Source organism: Fistularia commersonii, chromosome 17, assembly GCF_037954325.1.
Source record: "Fistularia commersonii isolate RoL2024-O1a breed Wild chromosome 17, RoL_Fcom_v1.0, whole genome shotgun sequence".
NCBI lineage: Eukaryota > Metazoa > Chordata > Actinopteri > Syngnathiformes > Fistulariidae > Fistularia > Fistularia commersonii.
The window spans coordinates 8,130,505-8,154,231 of record NC_141300.1 but is presented as its reverse complement, the minus strand read 5'-3'; the positions used below and the strand labels follow the sequence as shown (position 1 = coordinate 8,154,231).

At 39.6% G+C, this 23,727-nt stretch overlaps 1 protein-coding gene across 1 annotated transcript in view; it reads left to right on the top strand.

Annotated features, from left to right (window-relative positions):
• The window catches only part of itpr2 (inositol 1,4,5-trisphosphate receptor, type 2), a 59,488-nt gene that overhangs the window by 452 nt on the left and 35,309 nt on the right, over positions 1-23,727 (top strand). The window contains exons 2-30 of the mRNA XM_086163033.1: positions 6,926-6,996; positions 7,259-7,377; positions 7,463-7,549; positions 7,967-8,125; positions 9,355-9,453; positions 9,661-9,744; positions 9,852-9,998; positions 11,566-11,661; positions 12,037-12,081; positions 13,538-13,689; positions 15,266-15,365; positions 15,461-15,621; positions 15,707-15,848; positions 16,095-16,253; positions 16,865-17,037; positions 17,274-17,393; positions 17,598-17,780; positions 18,193-18,444; positions 18,528-18,675; positions 19,156-19,303; positions 19,790-19,977; positions 20,055-20,175; positions 20,278-20,335; positions 20,444-20,609; positions 20,887-21,054; positions 21,355-21,441; positions 21,533-21,658; positions 21,740-21,862; positions 22,075-22,275. Of these exons, the coding sequence (XP_086019159.1) occupies positions 6,926-6,996; positions 7,259-7,377; positions 7,463-7,549; positions 7,967-8,125; positions 9,355-9,453; positions 9,661-9,744; positions 9,852-9,998; positions 11,566-11,661; positions 12,037-12,081; positions 13,538-13,689; positions 15,266-15,365; positions 15,461-15,621; positions 15,707-15,848; positions 16,095-16,253; positions 16,865-17,037; positions 17,274-17,393; positions 17,598-17,780; positions 18,193-18,444; positions 18,528-18,675; positions 19,156-19,303; positions 19,790-19,977; positions 20,055-20,175; positions 20,278-20,335; positions 20,444-20,609; positions 20,887-21,054; positions 21,355-21,441; positions 21,533-21,658; positions 21,740-21,862; positions 22,075-22,275 (3,883 nt within the window). The remainder of the gene's footprint in view (positions 1-6,925; positions 6,997-7,258; positions 7,378-7,462; positions 7,550-7,966; positions 8,126-9,354; positions 9,454-9,660; positions 9,745-9,851; positions 9,999-11,565; positions 11,662-12,036; positions 12,082-13,537; positions 13,690-15,265; positions 15,366-15,460; positions 15,622-15,706; positions 15,849-16,094; positions 16,254-16,864; positions 17,038-17,273; positions 17,394-17,597; positions 17,781-18,192; positions 18,445-18,527; positions 18,676-19,155; positions 19,304-19,789; positions 19,978-20,054; positions 20,176-20,277; positions 20,336-20,443; positions 20,610-20,886; positions 21,055-21,354; positions 21,442-21,532; positions 21,659-21,739; positions 21,863-22,074; positions 22,276-23,727) is intronic.

Here is a 23,727-nt window from a genome sequence, read left to right as displayed (position 1 = left end):
GAAGTTAGCGAAGTTGCGAGCGCGCAAACCGTGGTAGCGGTGGTTTGCGGCTTTTACGCATATACAACTGGAATGCGGGGCGGCGTGTCATCCAGGAAGGACGGCAAGTGCAAGCCGGTTCAGCTCCGGTTGCTGCCCTCGGAAGGGGGTGCGGGGGGTCAGCCGGGCCTCGGCGTGTTGCGGGAGGTGGAAAGTGTCACTGAAGTGTCGTCGTGACAAGCCGAGACACGATCCGATCGCAAATACAACTCATATTCCCACCACCAACACCGGATTACTTCGATCCAGTTCCGCGAGGTTCAATGTGGTTGTTCGTCACACGAACAGCACCGCCTTCCCCTTCCGATCCCGCGTTAAAGTGGCCAAGGGCGTAACTGCGTGTAACTTTTGGGGATCCCAGCACTGCTTTGAGGGTGTTCACACGATGTTTGACACGGAAAGTGTTCATGGAAAAAGATTTGAAAGCCCCTCGAAATCTATGACATGAGCTCAGGTGTGGAAAAGCATGTCATCCACAGTAAGGGAGCGCTTCCCCCGCATGTCAAGAAGTACTCATTTTTTTCTTATTTATGCTACGTAAACTATAAGTTCTGCTAGAATTTGATGCACATTTTGACAATGTCTACCTGATCACTAAGAAAATTAGTCTCGGTCTTTTCTTAGGGAGTTATTTCTTCCTTGGCGATTTGTTAACAAGGGCAGTAAAGACATTTTATCATTTTTGCCACAAATGATAAGGAAACCATGAGCCTCACCTTCCTGTTAGGTGTTTAGGTCAGGGGTGGGCTATTATTTTGGCTGTCGGGCCACATTCCTTATTTAATTGTTATATGCAGGCCAACTAGGTGAACAAGATGGAAATCGCAACTTAAATATTTCAATTTTGGGCATTTTATTTCAATTTTAAAATCATTGATAATAATATAAAAGTACCGACCAACATTATTTTGTATGTAATCATCCATACAAAATTAAACGAAAGGAAAAAATAAGTTTCTATATTCAACATTGATTTGTTAAAATATTCAAAGGAAATAGTTTGGCGGGCCGGATAAAAAAGCAAAACAGAGCGGATGTGGCCAGCGGGCCGTAAAATGCCCAGGTCTGTTCTCAGATGGAGAGAGTAATATTGTCATCATTTTTTATTTTAAGAAATCCATGACAGGGACATATTGCACAAGAGTCAGTATAAAAGTGGTGTGTGTGTGTGGGTGCCAGTTTTTATAAAGAGAGCAGTCATGGGGTTGGTTTTTCATCCACTGTGTCACACAGTAGAACAAAAGAAAGGTTTTGAATAGGAAATAGAAAAATGTAAACATTCACATGTATCTTAAACCCGTTTCTTGGTTTGAGTAATGTAGAGGATTCACAAGAAATTGTGTGTGTCCCTTTTTCATTTTTAATATCTTGTGGCAGTGATATTTCACAGGAGTTTTGTCACAACATTGCAGCATTTTACTATCAATCTTATTCCTTTTGCATTGTACACAAATATCCAGGCTCAAGTGCAACCATTTAGAAGTGAAACATAGATCAATGCTGTATACTTGTTTGTCAGTTACAGATATTTTCTGTGTCTAGTTACAGTTTTTCTGTAGGTGTGAAAGGAATAGAAACTCCTTTTTTTCCTTGTGCAATTGTGCAAACAGCAATGCAAAAACAAATCCACCACCACTTTGCTTGGCTGCAGTTCACTCAACGCAAGGTGAAATGCCTTAGTGTTCATGCTACGCTGTGGGCGTTGAGCAAGCATACAGAGAAAGGCACAGGCCAACCAGCCAGCCCCACATCCACCGTCACTCCATTTATCACTTACCCTGCTATCTTTTTTGGCCTTTTAATTTTTTTGAACAATTCCCAACAAGTGCGGTGTTCCGTGTTGCAGGACATCAAGCGTTTCTCAAATAAATAGCAATTGAAATACGTTTGCAACTTGCTACAGAACAAGTGTGTATGAGGTCAGTCACTTACAGGAGCCTTTAGGAACCTCCCTCATCCCCACAATGTTTTTACACAAGACTGCCTTTCCTGTGTTTGCTAAGGATAACATTAAATCTGTGAGCTCCTCACACTCCTAACACTGCAAACACTTGGAAACCAAGCAACCTTTGAGTTTCTGTCATCTCATCTGGATAGTTCTTAGATCTTCCATGTTTGATGACGTCGAGATCTCTTTCTAATCATCTTCGCTGTCTTTAGGGGCGCAATTATTCAATTGACTGTACTGAAGACCTGCTGTACGGCAGATAACTAGATAACCGAGAGAAAATAAAGGATAAATTAATCTCATCCATTCATGTATCCCTTTGATAGACATGAAATAATGAGAAGTTGTGTTTAATGAAGACGTGTATGATTCAGATGGAGCAATAGCTTATTTACACTGACAGGTTGAAACATGAAGTGTAGTTGTCATACCAGTTTTGTAAAGTCATTCCCAGTGCCACTTCTTTTTAATAACACAAGGTTTTTTCCTTATTGTGGGGCGAAAAAAGAGATTTATCTTCCTTCACATTTTCTTCAGTGTATCTGAAGGAACCTTTCATGCCTCTGTACATTTCATGCAGTGTTTGTTTTTCTGTATTGTTGTCTCAATGTGTTCAACACATGCTGTGGAGCTATATTTAGCTTGTCCAGCCAGGAACATTTATCATTGGTTCATGTTTAACTCAATGCGAAGCAAACCGGACACGCTGTGAGTGTCAGGCATCATCTCAACCCCTGTCTTTGAACAAACACTCTGCTGGGCGCACACTCGTAGTTACTTATTTATGAGCTTACAGGGCTTTTTAAGAAAAGCTTCCTGTTTAGCCATGTAGCACTTGATAATGCTTCCTGTTGAGTTGCATTGTTTCTCATCTAGATATGAGTTTGATAACGGAGCTTGAGGAAATAATACATGGCCTGTGGATTGACACTGATCCACTGCCGTGGCATAAATAGGAAATGGCTCAGTTCACATCGGCGGGTCTGCCAGCTTTGTATGAATTGGAGGAATTGTGCTTTCCATTATGATTCTGTGGCGTTAAGGGGATGAATGAGTTTACTTGTGTTTCGCAGCCCTTGGCGTAAACCAGGATTAACGGAATCAGATGATATGGTCTGATTAGAAATGCATAGCAGGTGTTATTTTGCGAATTTCAGCATATTTGGGATCTACTGAAGGTGTGAGTGACCGAGAAATCACATGTCATAAAACCGCTCGAAGGAAACTGGTTTTCAAAACAAGGATTAGACCACCCTTTATACTGTACTGTCAATGTACACAACCTCAAGTGTGAAGATAAGGTTTTGCTGTTTAGACTTCAATTAACTTATCAAGGGTTGCAGTTCAATGAGTCACACCAAGGATGAATACATCTTTCATGTAAAGTTTAATTTCAGCTTAAAAAGATGATGGGGGTTATTTAACCACTTGCAAGATGATTACATCATTTCAATAATACGTCATTTTTTAAGTTCCTTTTCCTCCCTCTTTCATTCTACAACTGTTTTCTCAAAGGCCAAAAAACCTTTAGTCTCCTGACTTCTTTATGAACTTCTTTCTTGGTGCGTAAGATAGTTTTACGCAGGGATAGTTTACTTCTTTAAGATAGTTTTATGCACAGCTTCACAATAAAGATCAATGAAAAATTCAGATGTTTTGTTGAGACACACTTGAAGTTGGTAAAAGTTAGTGAAAATTAATGACCCCATGCCCCATAGCAAACCATAATAAACACAATTGTCAATATTATCCTTTGTGTGTCCTACATGGGTTTTTGCGGAACTGTTGAAAATGTAAAAATGAAATATTCTCTAATGTATCATGACAAGAACTGAAAATTTCATTTGTGTTTGTTACTGTTAAGGCTAAGATTTCTTCTTCAGACTTTCAACACTGTCAAGAAGACGATGGCAATTAAAATTGCCAGATTTGTATAATCGAAGTAGGGCCAGAACAAAAAAAAATATGCTAAAAATGCTAGTCATAGCGTAATTAAGAACAAATGTTGGTGTGTTAATACACATTACCTGATTCTGAAATCGGGTCATCAGATAAACTGTCACAGCCAATAGTTAACTCTCAGAACTGGACGAATGAGAGATGCACATCATGGCTCGTATAATCCTCTTCTTTTCTTCTTGGCTGCCCCCGTCAGGGATCACCGCAGAGAATCGCCCTCTGCATCCTCTTCTCTCACACCAACTGGCTTCATATCCTCTTTCACTCCATCCATAAATCTCCCCCTTGGTCTTCCTCTAGGCCTCCCGCCCGACACTTTCAACCTCAGCATCTTTCTACCAATGTATTCACTATCTATCCTCTGCACATATCAAAACCATCTCGGTCTGGTCTCGGGACTTTATCTCCAAAATGTGAAACACGTGCTGTCCCTCTGATGTACTCATTCTTAATTCTATTCATCCTCTTCTCTCCTAAATAGAACCTCAACATTTTCATCTCCACAACCATTAGCTCCGCTCTCAGCATCCTGTCACAAGCTTATTTTTCTCAATCTACAAAGCCTCTGACCGTCTCTGTATTTGTCTATGAACATTCTCAAAGCAAATACTACATCCATAGTATTCTTTCTTGGCATAAAACTATTGTCTGTCCTAGATTCTCACCTGTCTTCTTCTTTCTCTGCCTACGGACGCGCCTTCCTCCTTTCCTTCTTCAACTTACGGCGGCTCAATTTCCTCTGGTACTCGAGGTTATCAGAACCGCTGGCGCTCATTGTTAACCTGGACTACGAACGGCCCAGCATGAAAGTTATAGGTTTGATGCGGATGATGAGTCTGACATAGATTTTACGTATCCAACGTAAAATCTCCCTGAATCGAGGTGAACTCTGGCTTATGACCCCTTGGTGTTGCATTCATGACTTGTATAATAATTTTAAATGTAAAATATATTTGAAAAGATTTGTTTTTCCAAGAATACAAGCTTAATTAACATGATTATTGATTTAAAAACATGAACGATCCCCATCTATTTAAAGTAGACAATATCATTCAACTCCTTCCTGTGTTATCAGACCAAAATTACCTGAAACATCATGGGGATGTGAAACATCACACTTAGCCTACGTCCTAAAATCGGGCTCACAGGCAACCTTTACAAATTAAAAAAGTGTGAAACCTGTGAATCTCAAACATACATTTGTATGAACAAGAGAACACTTGACCTGAGGGGTCTTTAAATGTTTACCTCCATCAGAGAAGTAGACATTTCACAGTTTTTTGTTTTGCTGACCGAGGCAGTTTGCAAAAACTGGAAATCTACTGGCAGGATGGGGCATGGGCCAAAGAAGCTTAAATTTGGCAGTAGATACACTCACCCCAAATCCCTATCTAATCTATTCTTCTTTTTTGTATTTGGATTAAGAACAGTTCCAAGTCAAACTCAAAATGCCTATAAATGCAGGCGTGACCTCAATAAGTGGGAGTGAGAAAGGATCGTCATTATTTGTGCATATTATTTAAATAAACCTTGATACAATTTGATACAATGAAATCTGCCAATGAAATGCCTGTGTGTGTGTGTGTGTGTGTGTGTGTGTGTGTGTGTGTGTGTGTGTGTGTGTGTGTGCGTGCGTGCGTGCATGTGCGTGTGTGTGTGTGTATGATGGTCTGTAAGTATCAAATCAATAGCAGTCATGTTAAAGTGGGCAGTTGCTAACAGAACAACAGCCATTGTTCCTAATCACTACTGAACAGAAACCACTTGGCTTCCTGTGTGGGCAGCAACACCCCATGCTGCTAGTTTCTTTCTCCTCTGGGAGCCTTTTTTGGAATTGCAATTCAATTTGTATGATACACTCTTGAAGATAAATGTAACATTTTATATACACTGTTGTTGTCTGTACAATTTTATTCTGTAATACGAGACACCAACTGAAATTATTAAAGAACCCAAATGACGTACGGAAGTTAGAGATGATGGTGTTGCATAAGGGGTCAATCATTTCAAAATATTATTTAAATATGTGTTTTGGCAAAATTTGTCAAAGTATCAAAATACAAGTATGTATTATGCCACATTTTCAAATCAATGTTATACTAATACAATTCTGACCACAGCGACATTTAAGCAGCATATAATTGTTGTTGTGCTAGATTTGCATTCAAAAAGTAATACTGTTTGTAAAAAGGAGCACCAACCAGCATTTAATTCTTGGAAGCATTTCAATTTATTTTTATGAAGTTGCCTATTAATGTCAGAAAGAAAAAAAGAGTCCAGTCTGGATTCTTGTTACATCTTTGTTGAAAGTGACATCCATATTTCCACTTCAAACTAGCAATATATTGCTTTTGAAAGACACTGGAATTTGGATATTAAAAAATAGGCCTGAAAAGTAGTTTGACATTGGCCTCTTATATCTGCAGTATCTTATTCAAACATTTGTCATCGGGATGCCATAACATTGAGGTTTCAGTGTAACCTGAGCGACATCTAACCAATCTTTGCGCCTGGGAATATTGATATAAGAAACATCATTTACAAATAATGTATACTCAGAGTCTAATTGAATTCAGCGCTGTTATATATTCTGTGGTCATTTTACACTACTTTATCTTGATACATAGCAAAATACCTGGCAGATGGAAGTGCAGACAGAGCTTCCTCTTATTAGGTGCGTTTGCAGCAGAGATGCACCGAGCACCAGTTCGTATACTAAAAGAGCTCTGAGAAGATGACCCTGACAGTTAACAGAGATTTTACGCTCTCATCTGTTTATTCACCGATAAGATTTGCTTTTGGTTGCAATATCTATAATAAGATGTTGGCGTCTGAGGTAAAAAAGGTTTTTAAAGTCATTGATTATACAAGCATGTTGAGATATTCTTTTCACTTCGCATGTTGAATGACTAGCAGCTACTCTAACGATTCTTTGCAAGATGTACATATGGATGGCTGTTTTTGTACTCCTCTCTGCAGGCTCGTGGATGACCGGTGTGTGGTCCAGCCTGAAGCTGGAGACCTGGCCAATCCTCCAAAGAAGTTCCGGGGTGTGTAGGAGCATACGGCACTAGCTGAAAAGTCAGACACATACAGAAACCAATGAAAAAAAACTGCCAAGGCTGACCATATCATTCAACTGTGTTTTGTTTCTACTCAACCGGCGGTTTCAGAATGTTAGATGAATCTGCTTGTGTTTGCTTTCTAAAACCTATTAACCTTGAAAATGTTGTTTCAGTACATTAGAGCTCTTAAGTTGACATTAACCTGAGACTGACAGCAATGTTACTGAATGTTTTTTCTCCGTTCCAGACTGCCTTTTTAAGGTGTGTCCCATGAACAGATACTCTGCACAGAAACAGTTCTGGAAGGCAAAACAAGGAAAACAAGGGAATAACAACTCACAGGCAGACTTGTTCAAAAAATTACAGGTTCAATCTTTTTTGCCCCCCCAAATTATCTTCATCTACATTTTCTTTCACGAAAGCTTCAATGAGTATATTATTAATTACCCAGAATGCAGCTGAACTGGAGCAGAAGCAGAATGAGTCTGAAAACAAAAAGCTTCTTGGAGAAATTGTCAAGTATAGTAATGTCATCCAGGTAAAGCATCAAATTCTCAATAGCTTTCTGTGTGTGTATGTGTGTGTGTGCGTGTGTGTGTAAAGCTTGTCACTTTCCTACAACCTTGGATTCCCATAGTGACTGATTTCCATTGCAATTGGAAGTACTTATTTTCACTCTTACATAATTACATAACTCAAGAATAAAAATATCACGATATTCATTATATTTCAGTGCTTAACAGCTGAATTCAGATAATACGTTTTATGTTGCACATTAGTGTGCAGGTTTTATGTCCTCCAGTGATGCATGTATTGAACTGATGCCCATTCAATGAAGAAAAGTCTAATCTCAAACAAAACATTGTTACCGTCTGCCTCAATGTCTGTTTCTTTGCCAGAGTTGGATCCGCTATATTCTTATGTTGTTCAAACATCCTACTTTTTTGTGTCACAGCTCCTGCATATCAAGAGTAATAAGTATCTGACGGTGAACAAGCGTCTCCCTGCTTTGCTGGAAAAAAATGCTATGCGGGTTTCTCTTGACCCCGCCGGGAATGAGGGCTCCTGGTTCTACATTCAGCCCTTCTGGAAGCTGCGCAGTGAGGGAGATAATGTAGGTTTCAACTCACAATCCTTTCAAATACACACAAGAAATTATCAACATCCTGACATGTGATTTGCTCTCTGTTACAGCATCTACTGTTTGTGAGCTGATGATTTATTGTCGGTTGTTTGTCCTGTTGTAGTAACATTTCTGATTTTGTTCCTTCCCTGTTGTTTTAGCGCCCTATGGTTAAAGGTATTGCTCTTGTTTTGTGCATGTAGTTTGTGCATTATTCACTTTGAAACAGACTTTCATATGAGCATGGTTTCACCGGCCTTCAAGTTCATTTCTTTCTGTTTGTCACCGATAATGCATAATTATATTTCAAGTTGTATTTTTGAATATTTCACCACGCCATAAGTTTGACAAGCCAAGTATTTTTTCAGTCATAGTGTGCTTATGTATAGCTACTTCAGGTGAGATTGTTAGCCTATTATAACTCGTAGATGTACAGTTTCGGTCAACAGCATGTTTTTGTAATTGTTGATGCAACTGTATTAGGGCTTGACAATATGAACATAAAAATGTAAAGGTATAATATTCAGGAGCCCTTTTTATGATCCTGATATTAAAAAAATCTGCTTGGGTATGGAAAATCACACATCACATACACATGCCGCCAAAAAGGTGTGTCCCTTTTCAAAATGTAAGGAGCATTTCATCTGACCTTATTGGATATATCATTTTGATGATTATTTTTATTCATAACTTTCTTTTGTTCATTGCTGATATTTCAATAAGTTGTTGCTCATTCCTTGATAATTTGTTGCATTATTTTTCCCTGCTTTTAATTGTGTTCCATTGTCAACACATTTGCATAATTTTCCGTGTGTGTGTGTGTGATTTTGTAAAAAAACAAGTATATTTATCAGGGATACGAAAAAGGTTTGCAGTTTGGTCAAGATGATCAGTTATTGACAAATAATGACTTAGATCAAAAACCAAGTAAATGAGCCATAATTGATCAAAGATTTCAGTATGAAGTAAATCCACAATAACATAATTCAGCTGTTTGTTGTTTAAAAAAAATGGGTATATTGTCCAGCCCTAGTAAACACCATTTCAGTCCACACAGTGTGGCGGACACAAATCTGTTTGCTGTGGGCACGTCTGCCATTCACATGAGACTCAGCCCTCTTGGATTCAATCTTTGCTCTGGTTAAATGGTCTGAAACGCTTCACAAAGTTTGAAAACCTTGGTCTTATGCCACCATGTGACGAGTCTATTTGGGTTTAAGGTGGTGGTCGGGGACAAGGTGGTCCTGATGCCAGTAAATGCAGGGCAGCCTCTCCATGCCAGTAACATTGAGCTGCTAGATAACCCTGGCTGCAAAGAGGTGGGGCTTGTTTTTTAATATGATTTTAATTAAGAAGCTATATATTTGCTGATAATATGCATTCAAAAGTTATGAAGTTGTATTAAAACTTTAGTTACTGTCTGTGTTTGCAGACCTTCAGCTGTATATTGTTGAAATTTCATCTCAGAACGTATGTGAATTACAGATAGTTTATTTATTGATTCCTCCCCCTTTCCAATGCTCCAGGTCAATGCTGTTAACTGTAACACCAGCTGGAAGGTGACCCTGTTCATGAAGTTCAGTGACTACAGGGAAGATGTTCTGAAGGGGGTAAGGTGTTTTATCACCAACGGTTTGAGTTAATTGTTCCGAATTTTATCACGTCCGGATGAAATTTGAATGGTTTTAGTGCAAACTGTGCATGTGCTCTCTTCCAGGGAGATGTGGTGAGGTTGTTCCACGCTGAGCAGGAGAAATTTCTGACCTGTGACGAGTACAAGAAGCAACAGCATGTCTTTCTCAGGACCACACTACGCCAGTCTGCCACCTCCGCTACCAGCTCCAAGGCTCTCTGGGAAATTGAGGTAAAGCACATTTACTTTTTCAGAACTTGAATAACTTTTTTTAAACTGTCTGAACATCTTAAAGACAAAGGAAAAATGGTGTGTCTTTTTTTCAGTAACCGACAAGGATTTTGTCAGCCTAATCCTCAGAGTGCTGAATTGAGGAAAAAGCATATAGTATATGTTAAATAACTATATATTTGTTAAATGGTGCCATTTCATCGTAATGACCCTTTTACATACATACATACAAACAAACATTTCCATATGTTTCCCAAAGGCAAGTCATTAATTCCCATTTTAAGACACTTCCTTCACATGTCATGCTTTATTTTATCTTGCCACTTTTGCGAGTAGTTATCACCACTTTATTATACTGTATATTCCTCTTTCAGCTTGCAGAACACAATAGTTTCTTTTCTCCCACCTTTATTTGTGCAAAAATATTCTTATGATTCCACAGCAGCCGTTGATGTGATACATAAATTCCAGAGTGTACTTATCGCACAGGCCGCCTGTGACTCACACTGACATGCCAGTAACAGTTCTCCAGTTCTAGAAACTGTTATCTTTCGGTTTGTGAATGTCCACAAAACCCAACACAGTGTTTTGCAGATAAATTGCGTCAAAAGATAAGCCACATACCCAATGTTTGTATGGGGAAGTAACTTTAATGAAGCCAGAAGAAAAAATATGGGAAAAAATACATTCCATGTATTTGTATTAGAGACACAATAGGAATAAAAGTAGTATTTAAAGGAGTAGTATTGAAGTTACTGTGTCATAATATCAGTTGAAGTACAGAAAATCAAATGTAGAATTTTTGATTAAGAGAATAACTTTTCAAAACCAAAATGTAGCTGCATTTTGCCTTCAAAACAATTGAATGTTTAAGCAGGTAGCAGTAGAACAATTATAGTGCAGACAGTTTCATAAATAATTTACAAAATATAAACTTTCAGGGTGCCGTTATGTATCTATGCAAAACATTCTTCTTTTCAAGATGGGTTGAGATCGTGACTTCGAATTGTTGATGGATCCTGTCGTGAAATTTTTAGTGCTCTGTTGTTTACTACATTCAGCTTATTCCCTTGACCCTTAAACATCTTCCAGTTTAATGTACATGTCTGTTTCTGGCTCTAAATTTCTGAAGCATGCAATTCTCCAACATGGTTGTTCACTTGAGCTGTTCTTGAAAGTTCAAGACAGTACATTTCTGTGTGTGTGTGTGTGTGTGTGTGTGTGTGTGTGTGTGTGTGTGTGTGTGTGTGTGTGTGCGTGCATGTGAATTGAATTCTGGCTGAGGATAATTGTGTGTGCTTGTGTGAGATGACTGACAGGCTTTTGAAAATAGTGTTTAATATGAGGAATCTGACTTTTTAATTGCGGAAAGTGAAAACTATTTTTGAATAAAAAAATATGATAAAAAAAAACCAAGTATTTGATGGTTGATTAGTTTCAGTTATTTTCTGAGCCTAATATGAGTTTATCTTTTGCAAGATATCAAAGAATATCACACAACACATGCCATTCTTCTCAAACACAGTGTATGTTTAAAAGCTGACATTTTTATTTTATTCTCTGTCAGGTTGTGCATTATGACCCATGCCGAGGTGGAGCTGGTCAGTGGAACAGCCTTTTTCGTTTTAAACACCTGGCAACTGGAAATTACCTCGCCGCTGAGGTGTGAGTCCGTCCTCAACAAGTGTCATGCCTTTTCTTTTCCTGTGATTGAATTGCCCGTTATCAAACTTGTCAAATCTTACTACTTTGTATCACTATTCTGGAGCTTTAGAGTAGCTGGCAAAAACACTCGCTTTGTCACTACCAGAGACTTTTTTCATATTGAGAGTATTTATTTTTGCTAGAAACCTCTTGAGTTTTTGAATCAGTGCAGACGATGGGTGATTTTATTGTGCTGTAGGTGGCAGCATTCCCACTGATATGGACACTTGCACTTTTTTGTGTGGTTTGAATATGGGGAAAGGTAATGATTATGACAGATTTGTCACCAGAACTTTCCATATTAGAAGCCACTGACAACTCTGTTACTCTGCAGGTGAACCCTGAATTCAAAGAAAACACGTCAGAGTCTAAAAGAGAGGTAAGATAAATGAACAAACTAAGTGGCAGAATCACTAACCGATGAGTTCAGACTAGAGCCTCACAGTATACGCTTTGATAGATACATCATGTCTGTATGTTATCTATATGTATATCACTTAATAAATCATGTTATCTCTATAACTGAGAAAACCTGAATTGCAACATCATGATTGTTTTTCACCAAAGAGGAGGCAGATTGCAGTTAACAGGGAGAGATGATTCGAAAAAAGACCAAAGGAGTGGATAGAGAGATTATTTCTCTGCAGTGATATAGATGTATATTCTGTCAAACGACAGGTTCCTCAATTTATGTATCCTTTTAGTTATGCAACGTCTCCAGTCCTCACACACACACACCCTGCCCACCTTGGCTCTATATCTAGGCGTTTCGTTCAGCTCTCAGCCACCTTATACATTTGTATTCTGCTGCTGCAAGGAACACGCGCACAACCCGTCTCACCCTCGCAGACTTTCTCATGCACATGCTGAATTTCAGACACACAGGGGGCTCCTTACATAACGTCTGGGTGTGTGTGGGGGGGGGTGCCCTGCAAAAGGGGTGGGAGGGGAGGCAGACGTGCTGTCTGCTCTGCTCCACTCGCCTGTGGGTTGAGTCATCAGCGGGAGGGGGTGGGTGGGGGGCGGTGGTGAGGGGGATGTTGGAGGATTGAGATGCTGAGCTGTGGAAGCAGCTCTGGGGAGCTTCCCATTGACATGCAGAGAACAGTGGGAGGAATTAACCCTTGCCATTATCTGATGCATCTGCACTGACTGTTCCATCCTACATACTGCAGTGTGCAACACCACACACACAGCAGTCCCGGCTCACACATAGTGTGATGGCTCATTAGTGTGACACATGGTGACACTATAGTTTTGCTAACAACTGTCTGATGTAAATTATAGATTATGAGTGGGAATGTCTAGCAGCCGGACACATAAGTCAATCATTAGATTTGATTTGGGGATGAATATTCAGAATAAAGCAAAATGTCACAAGAAAGAAATGTGTGTGAGTAATGCTGGAACTTAAAATAATACGTTGTACTACTGTGGAGAGATCCTCTGATTAGTTTATGAATCAATTGACAGACATCAGTATTCAATAATTATTTTGAATGATAATTATGTGATATCAGATAATGATCGACAACACATTTGCACTATGTTTCTTAGAAAACATTTTTCCAAAACAACAATATAAACATGAAGTGCAGCTATACCAAGGTGTCTACATGCGCATTAATCAAACCTTGGATTTTAGACCGACTTATAAAAATCTCGATTGAAAACAGTACCAACTTTTATGTAAAAATTGCAACTGTCAAAAAGATCTGTTGTTTTAGAGCCTTACTGGTTACTCTATTCAAGATCACTGTTTTTTTAATATTTAGCTTTGGAAAATGATGAACCTAAAAATGCTGCTCTGGTTCTTGTGTTTGTCACTGATGCAGAATGGACCAGATGCGGTTTTCTTAAAGAGGAAACATCAAGCAGCAGACAAGATTGCCTATACTTTGGTGTCTGTTCCTCATGGGAATGACATTGCCTCTCTCTTTGAGCTGGATGCCACCACTCTGCAGAGGGCTGACTGTCTGGTGCCTAGGTCAGTCACACATGTCAACAACACTCACAATAATGGGTCACATCTGTTATAGTAAAACTGGTGATGTATTTTTCACAGCACATGGATCTTTTCAGAAAATCTGCCATCAGTGTCTTTTATCGAGAGTAAATCAATCGATTAGGTTTGCTTCCTTCTTATAATTAGTTTCTTGTTTTGAAAAAGAAAGCAAAATACACATGCTACTGGAACAATCAATGTGGGAGACGCTCCCGAAATTAAACTGTTGCTCAGGCACGTAAAGATGGCTTTATCAAGGGCATTCTTGTTTTGTAGCTTCCCAACGACAAAGTAAAGACGACGGTGACGATTAATCCCATTAGAAATATTGGGGTGAAAAACAATTTTGATTAACTGTAATATTTGACCTTATAGCGGAACAAGGTGAAAATGGCAATTGATGTGAACATTGGTTGATTTGATCTATATTCAGATCTCTTAGAAGTACAGGACAAACTAATAAAGGACAGTAAGTACAGAATTAATTAGAAGGATTAGAATCAGACAAGGAAGTCTTCTGCCAAGGTCCCATGAATACATGACATTCCAGTATACCAGAAGAATATGAGAGACAGGGCAGAAGTTCATCATTCATCGTATGTAATGAAATAATATAATAGAACCCATATAAATGATAGGTTGTTCCCTGTTGAGTTTCTCATGTGAAGAGAATTCAGCTAAGAAATATAGTGAGTTGGACATGTCCTTTTAGCTTTCCACATAAATATACAAAATTTCCTGGTCTTTTTTTTTTAATTCTGTATGTACTCATTTCACGCTGTTTTGTGGAAGATGGTATGTTTTTTGTAACATTGCAGAAAACGTATGTGGAATAGGTAAATTCCTGAACTAAGAATGTGATCAACAACAGTTTAAAGGAAGATCATTTGAAATCGAATCATTATTTCCCCACCCAAGGCTTTTTTTTAATATATATCGTATCTTGTGCCGACCCGGCCCGTCTGTCAAATTTTACCCCTTAGTCAAAGAGTTGGGCCACCCTTGAGCTTGAGGGTATGGCAGACATTTCTCTTTACATACCATACATAGTGAAACAGTTGTATCCTTCATTGAACTTCACATGTCTGGTCTTTATAAAACTTTTTATGCCAGAGAAACAGTCTGAAAGTATATTTTTCAGTGTTTTTTTTTTTTCGGTATTGAGCATTACATTAGAAAATTGGTCACAAGTGATATCACTTCAGTTGTATAGGAAGCGGCTGTACCGCTGTGTTTGTTGTATTAAAGAGCTTACTTGATTTTTCATTAACATAAGGGTGAGTAGATCTTGACAACTTTTTCATTTTATGGCAAACCCCCTTTCAAACCCTTTGATCCGCTCAAATCTCTGAATTGTCTTCAAATGTCCATCTGGTAATGTTTGCAAAGTATGAAGTCAGATCTAAAGGTAAAGTAGCTTTTCCTTGACCAATGGTGTTTGTGTTTGAAGTCTGATGGTGTAGGCAGAAACTGCTCAGTACAGTGGCTACTCAAACAAAAAGAATATTATTATAAATTGAAATCTTTGGTCATTTTAGAATTGTTGATCATTCCTCAGAAACTCTTACGTGAGGCTCAGACATCTATGCACCAACACATGGGTAACCAGCACCAACGTGTCCATTGATGCAGAGGAGGAGCGACCCGTCATGCTTAAGGTTTATACACCAAAAACTTCCCACAAGTGGACAGACACACGAGAATTATAAGTCAACTTGCATAACCGGTATATTTCCCTTTGCTGATGAAATAGATCGGCACCTGTCCCACAAAAGAAGACAAAGAGGCTTTTGCGATTGTGTCTGTTCCTCTGTCAGAGGTCAGAGACTTGGACTTTGCTAATGATGCCAGCAAGGTTCTTGAATCCACTGTGAAAAAGCTTCAGTATGGAAATATTTTCCAGAATGAGAGGAGGTATGTGGACCAGCATGATAACACAGGTCACGCATGGTGATGTGTATAAACATATTTTTTTTCTACCCACTTCCACACCTTGAAGGTTTGTGACTAAGCTCCTGGAGGACCTGGTTTTCTTTGTATGCGTGGTTCCAAACAACGGGCAGGAGGTTTTGTCGGTGGTCACCTCGACACCCAACCGAGAAAGGCAGAAACTCATGAGGGAGCAGAACATCCTTGCCCAGGTCTGCACAGACACACACGCATGAGGCTGATTGTGTCTGGTAGGAGACCTCAGTGTTGGAAGTGATAACATCCATATGCTCTTGCAAGACCATCACCGCAGTACTGATATAAAAGTGAAGAAAAATAGCAACGATTGATAACAATCTGTTGTATCCAACAACATCAAAAAAATGATCAAAGTCTGTATTAATATTATCACCAGTCTACAGATTTTGTGGTTTCTTAGTCAGGTTTTTCCTCTATAGATCTTTGGTATCCTGAAGGCTCCATTCACAGATCAAGGTGATGGTCCGATGCTGAAGTTGGAGGACTTGGGAGACCAGCGTTATGCTAATTTCAAATATATGTTGAGACTGTGCTACAGGGTGCTACGTCACTCCCAGCAAGACTATCGCAAAAACCAGGCAAGTGTCTGCCAACTGAAGAAGTCAGTTGTATGTATTCTTAAGTGACCGATGTGCATATGGAGATGAACATTATCATAATGCTTCAGATAAGTCTATGCGCGTTTAAGACTGTCAGGAAATTGTGTGCTCAGTCAGCACATTTCAGTAAGGACTGCAATCAAGACACATCTAATGCCCTCGTTTCTCTCAGCTGAATATTCAAAATCATAGGGAAGGCTCTAAACTGCACCAAATTTTTGTGCAAACATTTTGGTTAAAAATGTCAATGACAAAATGATTAAAGGGATTTTAATGAGTTAACAAATTTTGTCAAACCTTATCATGAAAATTGAAATCTTATCACTGAAAATTGTGGCAACGCAACTTTTCAAAGTCCAGTTGCACAATTTTCAAAAAGAGAAACTACCATTGACTGTGACCAGAGTGACTTCGAACCTTTCCGGACTCTCAACAAATATTAGGCGTTCTTTATCAATAGTTTAAACAACTTTTCACTTCTTTCTTTCAAAGTAATTCAGTGAAATACCTGCCTGTCTGTACTTGCAATGCAGCTTAGCTTCTGGCTATTTATTCATTAATTGTAACCAATAGTTTATTGTGCCACACAGGAATACATAGCAAAAAAGTTCCCAATCATGCAGTCTCAGATTGGTTATGAAATTCTGGCTGAGGATACAATCACAGCTTTGCTCCACAACAACCGCAAACTGCTGGAAAAGCACATAACAGCCAGAGAGATTGAGACCTTCGTCAACCTGCTGCGGCGAAACAGAGAGCCCAGGTTTGTCTTTCAAGCCAAATGTGAGATAATCAAAGGAAGCAGTTAAATGAAATATCTAACACCATTCAAGGAGGCTATGCTATCCTCAGCTCAAGCTCGAACCGTTCCTAAAATAGTCTAGTTTCAGTAGATATTCACCTGTATTTTATGGATTTATGTCCAAGCTTTTCATTGCTTTGTTCTGCTGAAATCATAAACATTTGCCAGAAATTGTGAATCATCCCTCTATTTCTTAGATTCCTGGATTATCTCTCTGATCTGTGCGTTTCCAACAAGACTGCCATCCCTGTCACACAGGAGCTTATATGTAAATTTATGCTGAATCCCACCAATGCAGATATCCTCATCCAGACAAAGTAAGTTATACATCTTATTCATATGAACCATTGTTGTTGTTGCTCATTTTTCTAGCGTTTATTCTTAATCACATTCAGCGCTGCATCCTCAGTTACCCTTTCTGAAAAATGCACATTTTCTTGGGCATAGACCGCTATTTCACCGTGAGGCTTTTCTTGTAACTGTTTTCTTTCACACTCTCTCACCCTCTTCCCTGTCCCCAGATTAATCTCCAACACTGACACCACCCTCGAGTCCCCACTCCTGCAGGAGGAGGTGGAGGAGGAGGAGGTTTGGCTCTATTGGATCGACAGTCACAAGGAGCCACATGGCAAATCCATCCGCCACCTGGCCCAGGATGCCAAGGGCAACCATAAGATGGATGTGGATATCATCACTTACTACAGGTGTTAATTGTATTCATGAATTTACCTCACCAATTTGTTGAACCATTTTTTTCAGTATAAATATGATATATATATATATATATATATATATATATTATATCATATTTATATAATTTTAATATTATATATATGAAAAATAACATATACAGATAAATATTATATATAATACATATTATATTTTATATGAAATTATATTATATATATCATGTATATTAAATTCATAATATATATTAAATTCATAATATATATTAAATATAATATATATATCATACATAAATGTGATATATATATGTATATATACATATATATATAGAGAGAGATATATAGATAAACGTGTATAAAACACCACATATATATTTTATTTATTTATTTATTTATTTTTTTAAACAACACTTCTATTCACTATTTGCAGGTACCAGCTGAACCTGTTTGCTAAAATGTGTCTTGACCGTCAGTACCTGGCCATCAATCAGATCTCCTGTCAGCTACCTGTGGATCTGATCCTGCGCTGCATGTTCGACGACTGCCTGCCCTACAACTTGAGAGCGTCTTTCTGTCGCCTAATGCTGCATATGCATGTGGACCGTGACCCACAGGAATCTGTGGTTCCGGTGCGCTATGCCCGCCTCTGGACCGAGATCCCCTCTAAGATCACCATCCATGAGTGAGCATCGCCGTCTGGGATTGCATTCTTGATTTAGGAGTCTACATCGCTATGATCTGCATACAGATTGTGCTTTTCTCTAGGTTTGAATATGAGTCAGCAGACACCTCAAGAGAGGACATGAAAAGGAAATTTGCCCCAACCATGGAATTTGTTGAAGAGTATCTCAAAGATGTTGTCAGCCAGGCTTTTCCATTTGGGGATAAAGACAAGAATGAACTCACGCTAGAGGTACAATTAACTTTTCCCATGCAAGTAGCATTGCTATAGTTAGCGCAGTGTCAGTCCTTTAATCCGCATTGAAGTATCTCACTATAGATAGTGCGCTGCTCTGAAATTAGACAGTGATGGGTTTTTGAGGTTAAGTTCCGTGCCAGCAGTTAAAAAGGTTTCACTTACAAGTTAAAGATATCATCAGTGTGAGATCTATCAAGTAAACGTTAAGTCGTCAGATTTCCTTTGAGACACTTCGAAATTGTCACAAACTTGCCATACTCCGTCATTGTGTTGATACACGCATTGACCGTTTGTACCGCCCATACACCCTGCTGCAAGCTGAGACCGCTGAGTCTTGCTAGCAGGCTTGTAGACGCCCAGATCTGTTCAGATGCAACACAAGTGTTTTCAATTACAAGTAATCTCTTCTTCATAATATCATGACATGTACCATATTTCTTTTTAATGGCAGATTGTTTTTCTTCTCTCTTCTAGGTTGTGAATCTAGCACGTAACCTGGTTTACTTTGGTTTCTACAGCTTTAGTGAGCTGCTGCGACTCACACGCACTCTGCTGGCCATCCTGGATATTGTCCAGCATCCACTCACTTTCATGAACAAGCTGAGTAAGAGTCCAGAGGCTGGTAGGTTGTGTTCAACATTGATAGTATCCTAAAAATTCAACCTTTCAGATGATATAAAATACGAATCCCAATTAAAAACAGTGTTTTATATTAGTCATATCTTAAGTGAAGAAATAATTGCATTCCCATAGCCTAAAATTCTATATTTGTCCATTTAAGGGTAATAAATAATTTCTAATAGATATTATGCCAGCCAGAGCAATCCAGTTGGAGTTAAATTGAAAAAGATGAAGTTTAAAACTTGACCCAATATAAAATTTGTTTTCCTTAGACACACCTCCATATGTCTTGTATGTCTTGTAACCCAGCTTTTGAAAATCTTCAGAGTGAAGTAGATTTTAGCATTTTTAGCAGAAAACTCTTGAACACATGCACGTTCATTAATGTTGCAAGTTCTCCAAGAAAGAAATAAACTTCTGTTCCGTTGATTTTAGAAACTCTACCTGCGTGGGTGTGATTAGTTGTAAAGATGAATGTCTCATTTAGGCAACAATGTCCTGCGTACCATCCATGGCGTTGGGGAAATGATGACTCAAATGGTGATGAGTCGAGGTGTGCCACACAGCTTGCCTGATAGCCCTCCTTCTCTACGCTATGGGAAAGGACATTTTATGCCAGACAATGAGGATATCATGGTGATGGACACTAAGCTGAGAATCATAGAGATCCTGCAAGTACGAGCCATCAACTGACCGTGCATGAAGCATTTTAGCATTTCCTGTTTGACTTTTATTTTGCACCCTTTTTTCAGTTCATCCTGAGTGTCCGGTTGGATTACAGGATCACATATTTGTTGTCCATCTACAAGAAGGAGTTTGAAAAGAAAATGTCTGACAACTCTACTTCACTGGCTGATTTCCCCCCACTTGCTTGTAAGAGCCAATTCTCTCTTATTTCACTTTTCTCTTTTTAAATCTCTACCTTCGAACAGTTGTTTTTTAATTGTCAATGTATTTGCTTCATTTTTTTTCCAGCTTCGGAGCCAGATGTCGATGAGATTGCAACTAAGGCAGAGAGCATGTTTGCAGGGAGGTAATTGAAATTGCATTTATACTTTCATTATCTGTGTCAACTAACACCTCAATTATCTTACAATGGACCTTTGTGCGAGAGTGTAACTATACTTATGTGTGATTTCAGCTCGGAGTTAAGCGCTGTTGAGCTCGATGATGAAGGTGGTCAAACGTTTTTGAGGGTTCTTATCCATCTCATAATGCAAGATTATCCCCCTCTGGTGTCAGGCTCACTACAGCTAATCTTCAAACACTTCAGTCAGAGAGCTGAGGTGCTGCAGGCCTTCAAACAGGTACAATGGTCACCCGTTAGGGTTTAACAGTTGGTGAACTAACAAGAACTTCTCCCTGGATTAGGTAATTGTTATCAGGTGGCAGTCTGAATTAGGAGAGTTACAAACTGAGTTACAAACTGCTGCTGTCCTTTCTCAGTTAGACTGCACTGCTGCACAAGATCTCATATTAACGCCATATCATTTACCCATACTAACGCTTCCGCCACAGGACATGCTGTCAGACCATTTTCTTTTACTTTTAATATCGCCATGTCACTCTTGTTTCCTTTTCTAGGTCCAACTGCTTGTTTCAGAGCAGGATGTTGAGAACTACAAGCAGATCAAGACTGACCTGGACCAGCTGCGTCTCACTGTTGAGAAATCAGAGCTATGGGTGGAGAAGAGCGGAGTCTACAGCAGTGAAGATCTTGTGGTCAGACAGGGCAAAGAACAGAATATTGAGGTGCTTTAACATCATTTACTGGAATCCAATATCTGTGCAAAGCTGTGCAGCTAAGATTTCTCTGGGATTGTTTTTTGGCCTGTAAATGAGTAGTAATTTAAGAGAAACAGGAAACAGTATTTTTTTTTTCACCATGGACTTATTGTTTTTCTTGGTTGTTAATGCTAGACTTTTAGATCATTTAAAATTCTATAAATGTTCTAATCAAATCAGTCATGCTATGATTGTTTTTTATTTACAACATATTGTTACATCATGAATGAAACTCAAACTGTATCCATTTACTGTGTCTCTTGCCAGGAGGTTGTACTTAGCCCAGTACAAGATGGGGATAAAAAACCTCAGATTGACAGCAACAAAGCAAACAACTACAAAATAGTCAAAGAAGTATTTTTATTTTGATTTATTTGCAGTTTAGTCTCATCAGATGTAGCTATTGGATTGGCAATAGAGAATAAACTATTTTTCTCTCATGCAGATCTTACTGCGTCTCAGTAAGCTATGCTATCAGAGTAAAAAGAGTCGTATGCAACAGCAGAGGCTTCTGAAGAACATGGGGGCCCATACTGTGGTTCTAGACTTGCTGCAGATCCCATATGAGAAGGTGAACGTCCCATTTCAGTTGCTGATGAGACCTTTTTTCCAAAGCAATATCTCATCATCTTTCTGCCATGTTCTTTCGCAGAGCGATGAGAAGATGAATGAGATCATGACCCTGGCTCATACATTTCTACAAAACTTCTGCAGAGGGAATCCTCAGAATCAAGTTCTGCTTCATAAACATCTCAATCTCTTTCTCACTCCAGGGGTACAGTATGATCCTGTTTGATTGTTGTTGTTTGACTAGCTTTTTAGACCGCAAAGGGAACACGCGTGTCTTTATCAGTATCATTGAAGAGTGGGACAACAATATTGCAATTTAAAAAGAAATATATAAAGAAAATTATCTCTTGTTATATTCTGTTCACAAGTTACTGCTAACTTGAAAAAGAATAAATCATGATTCTTGTATTTCACCAGTTGCTTGAAGCTGAAACAATGCGGCACATCTTTATGAACAACTACCAGCTGTGCAATGAGATCAGTGACCGTGTTGTTCATCACTTTGTCCACTGTATTGAAACACATGGGCGACATGTTCTCTACCTGAAGTTCCTGCAAACAATTGTGAAAGCGGATGGAAAATATGTGAAGAAATGTCAGGATAAAGTCATGACTGAGGTGAGAAATGAACAGGCCTGGTACAAGCTGGGGCGGGGAAACTCATAATGAGGTTAAATGATAAGTAACAGAGGTCATTAAAATGTTATTTGTTTAGATAAGGATATACTCAGTCTTGGTTGATCTTTGCTATCAAGAAACTCCAGCCATTTGCCCTCATGATGTCCTGAATATTTTTTTCAAGTGATCTAACCCCTGTTATTCCATCCAAAATATTTTTGTGTTTTACAAAACACAATGCCATTAATAGGCTAATGTCTTATTTTCACTGTGCTGAAATGAGGCATAGTAAGTTATATATATATGTATATATGTGCGCGTGTGTGTGTGTGTGTGTGTGTGTGTGTGTGTGTGTGTGTGTGTGTGTGTGTGTGTGTGTGTGTGTGTGTGTGTGTGTGTGTGTGTATCTACACACACACACACACATACACACATATAGGCCACAGTTATTTGATCAGCCTTGTGGTCGTATCGTCGCACTTGCATGTCCTGGACACTTGGGTGAAGGTGAAGAGAGAGGCAGAGCTGTCAACTGATCAGGAGGATGCCGGTCAGACCTTGCAGACCCAAACGTTACGTGAGGGTCTATTGAGAATGTCTAGCAGAGTTCCCTGTCAGAAGACGTTTTAACTCCCACCTCCGGCAGAACTACAACCATATCCCGAGGGAGGCGGGGGACATTGAGTGTGAATGGGCCATGTTACGTGCTTCCATTGTCGAGGCAGTAGATTGGAGCTGCGGCCGTAAGGTGGTTGGCACTTGTCGGGGCGGCAACCCTCGAACCCGCTAGTGGACTGGAGTGGTGAGTGATGCCATCAAACTGAAGGAGTCCTATTGGACCTTTCTTGCCTGTGGGGCTCCGGAGGCAGCTGACAGGTACGAAGGCCATGCGGCATGAGTCTTCGGTGGTTGCCGTGGCATAAACTCAGGCATGGGAAGAGTTCGCAGAGACTGGGGAGACTGGCCACCCTTCCTCCGCAGGGTGGTCGGCCTCTCCTTTAGAGATATGGTGAGAAGTTTGGCCATCCAGGGGGACGTCAGAGTAGAGCCAGATGAGGCTGCTTGGGCATCTGGTCAGGATGCCTCTTGGACGCCCCCGGGGGGAGGCATTCTGGGCATGTCCATCTGGGAGGAGACCACGGGGAAGACCCAGGACGCGCTGGAGATACTATGTCCCCTGGCTGGCCTGAGAACGTCTTGGGGTCCCCCCAGAAGAACTGGACCATGTGATGGGGGAGAGGGAGGTCTGGGCCTCACAGGGGAAGATAGATAGATGGATGGATGGATAGATCGTGTGTGTGTGTGTGTGTGTGTGTGTGTGTGTGTGTGTGTGTGTGTGTGTGTGTGTGTGTGTGTGTGTGTGTGTGTGTGTGTGTGTGTGTGTGTGTGTGTGTGTGTGTGTGTGTGTGTGTGTGTGTGTACACACACGTATATGTACAGGACTGTCTCAGA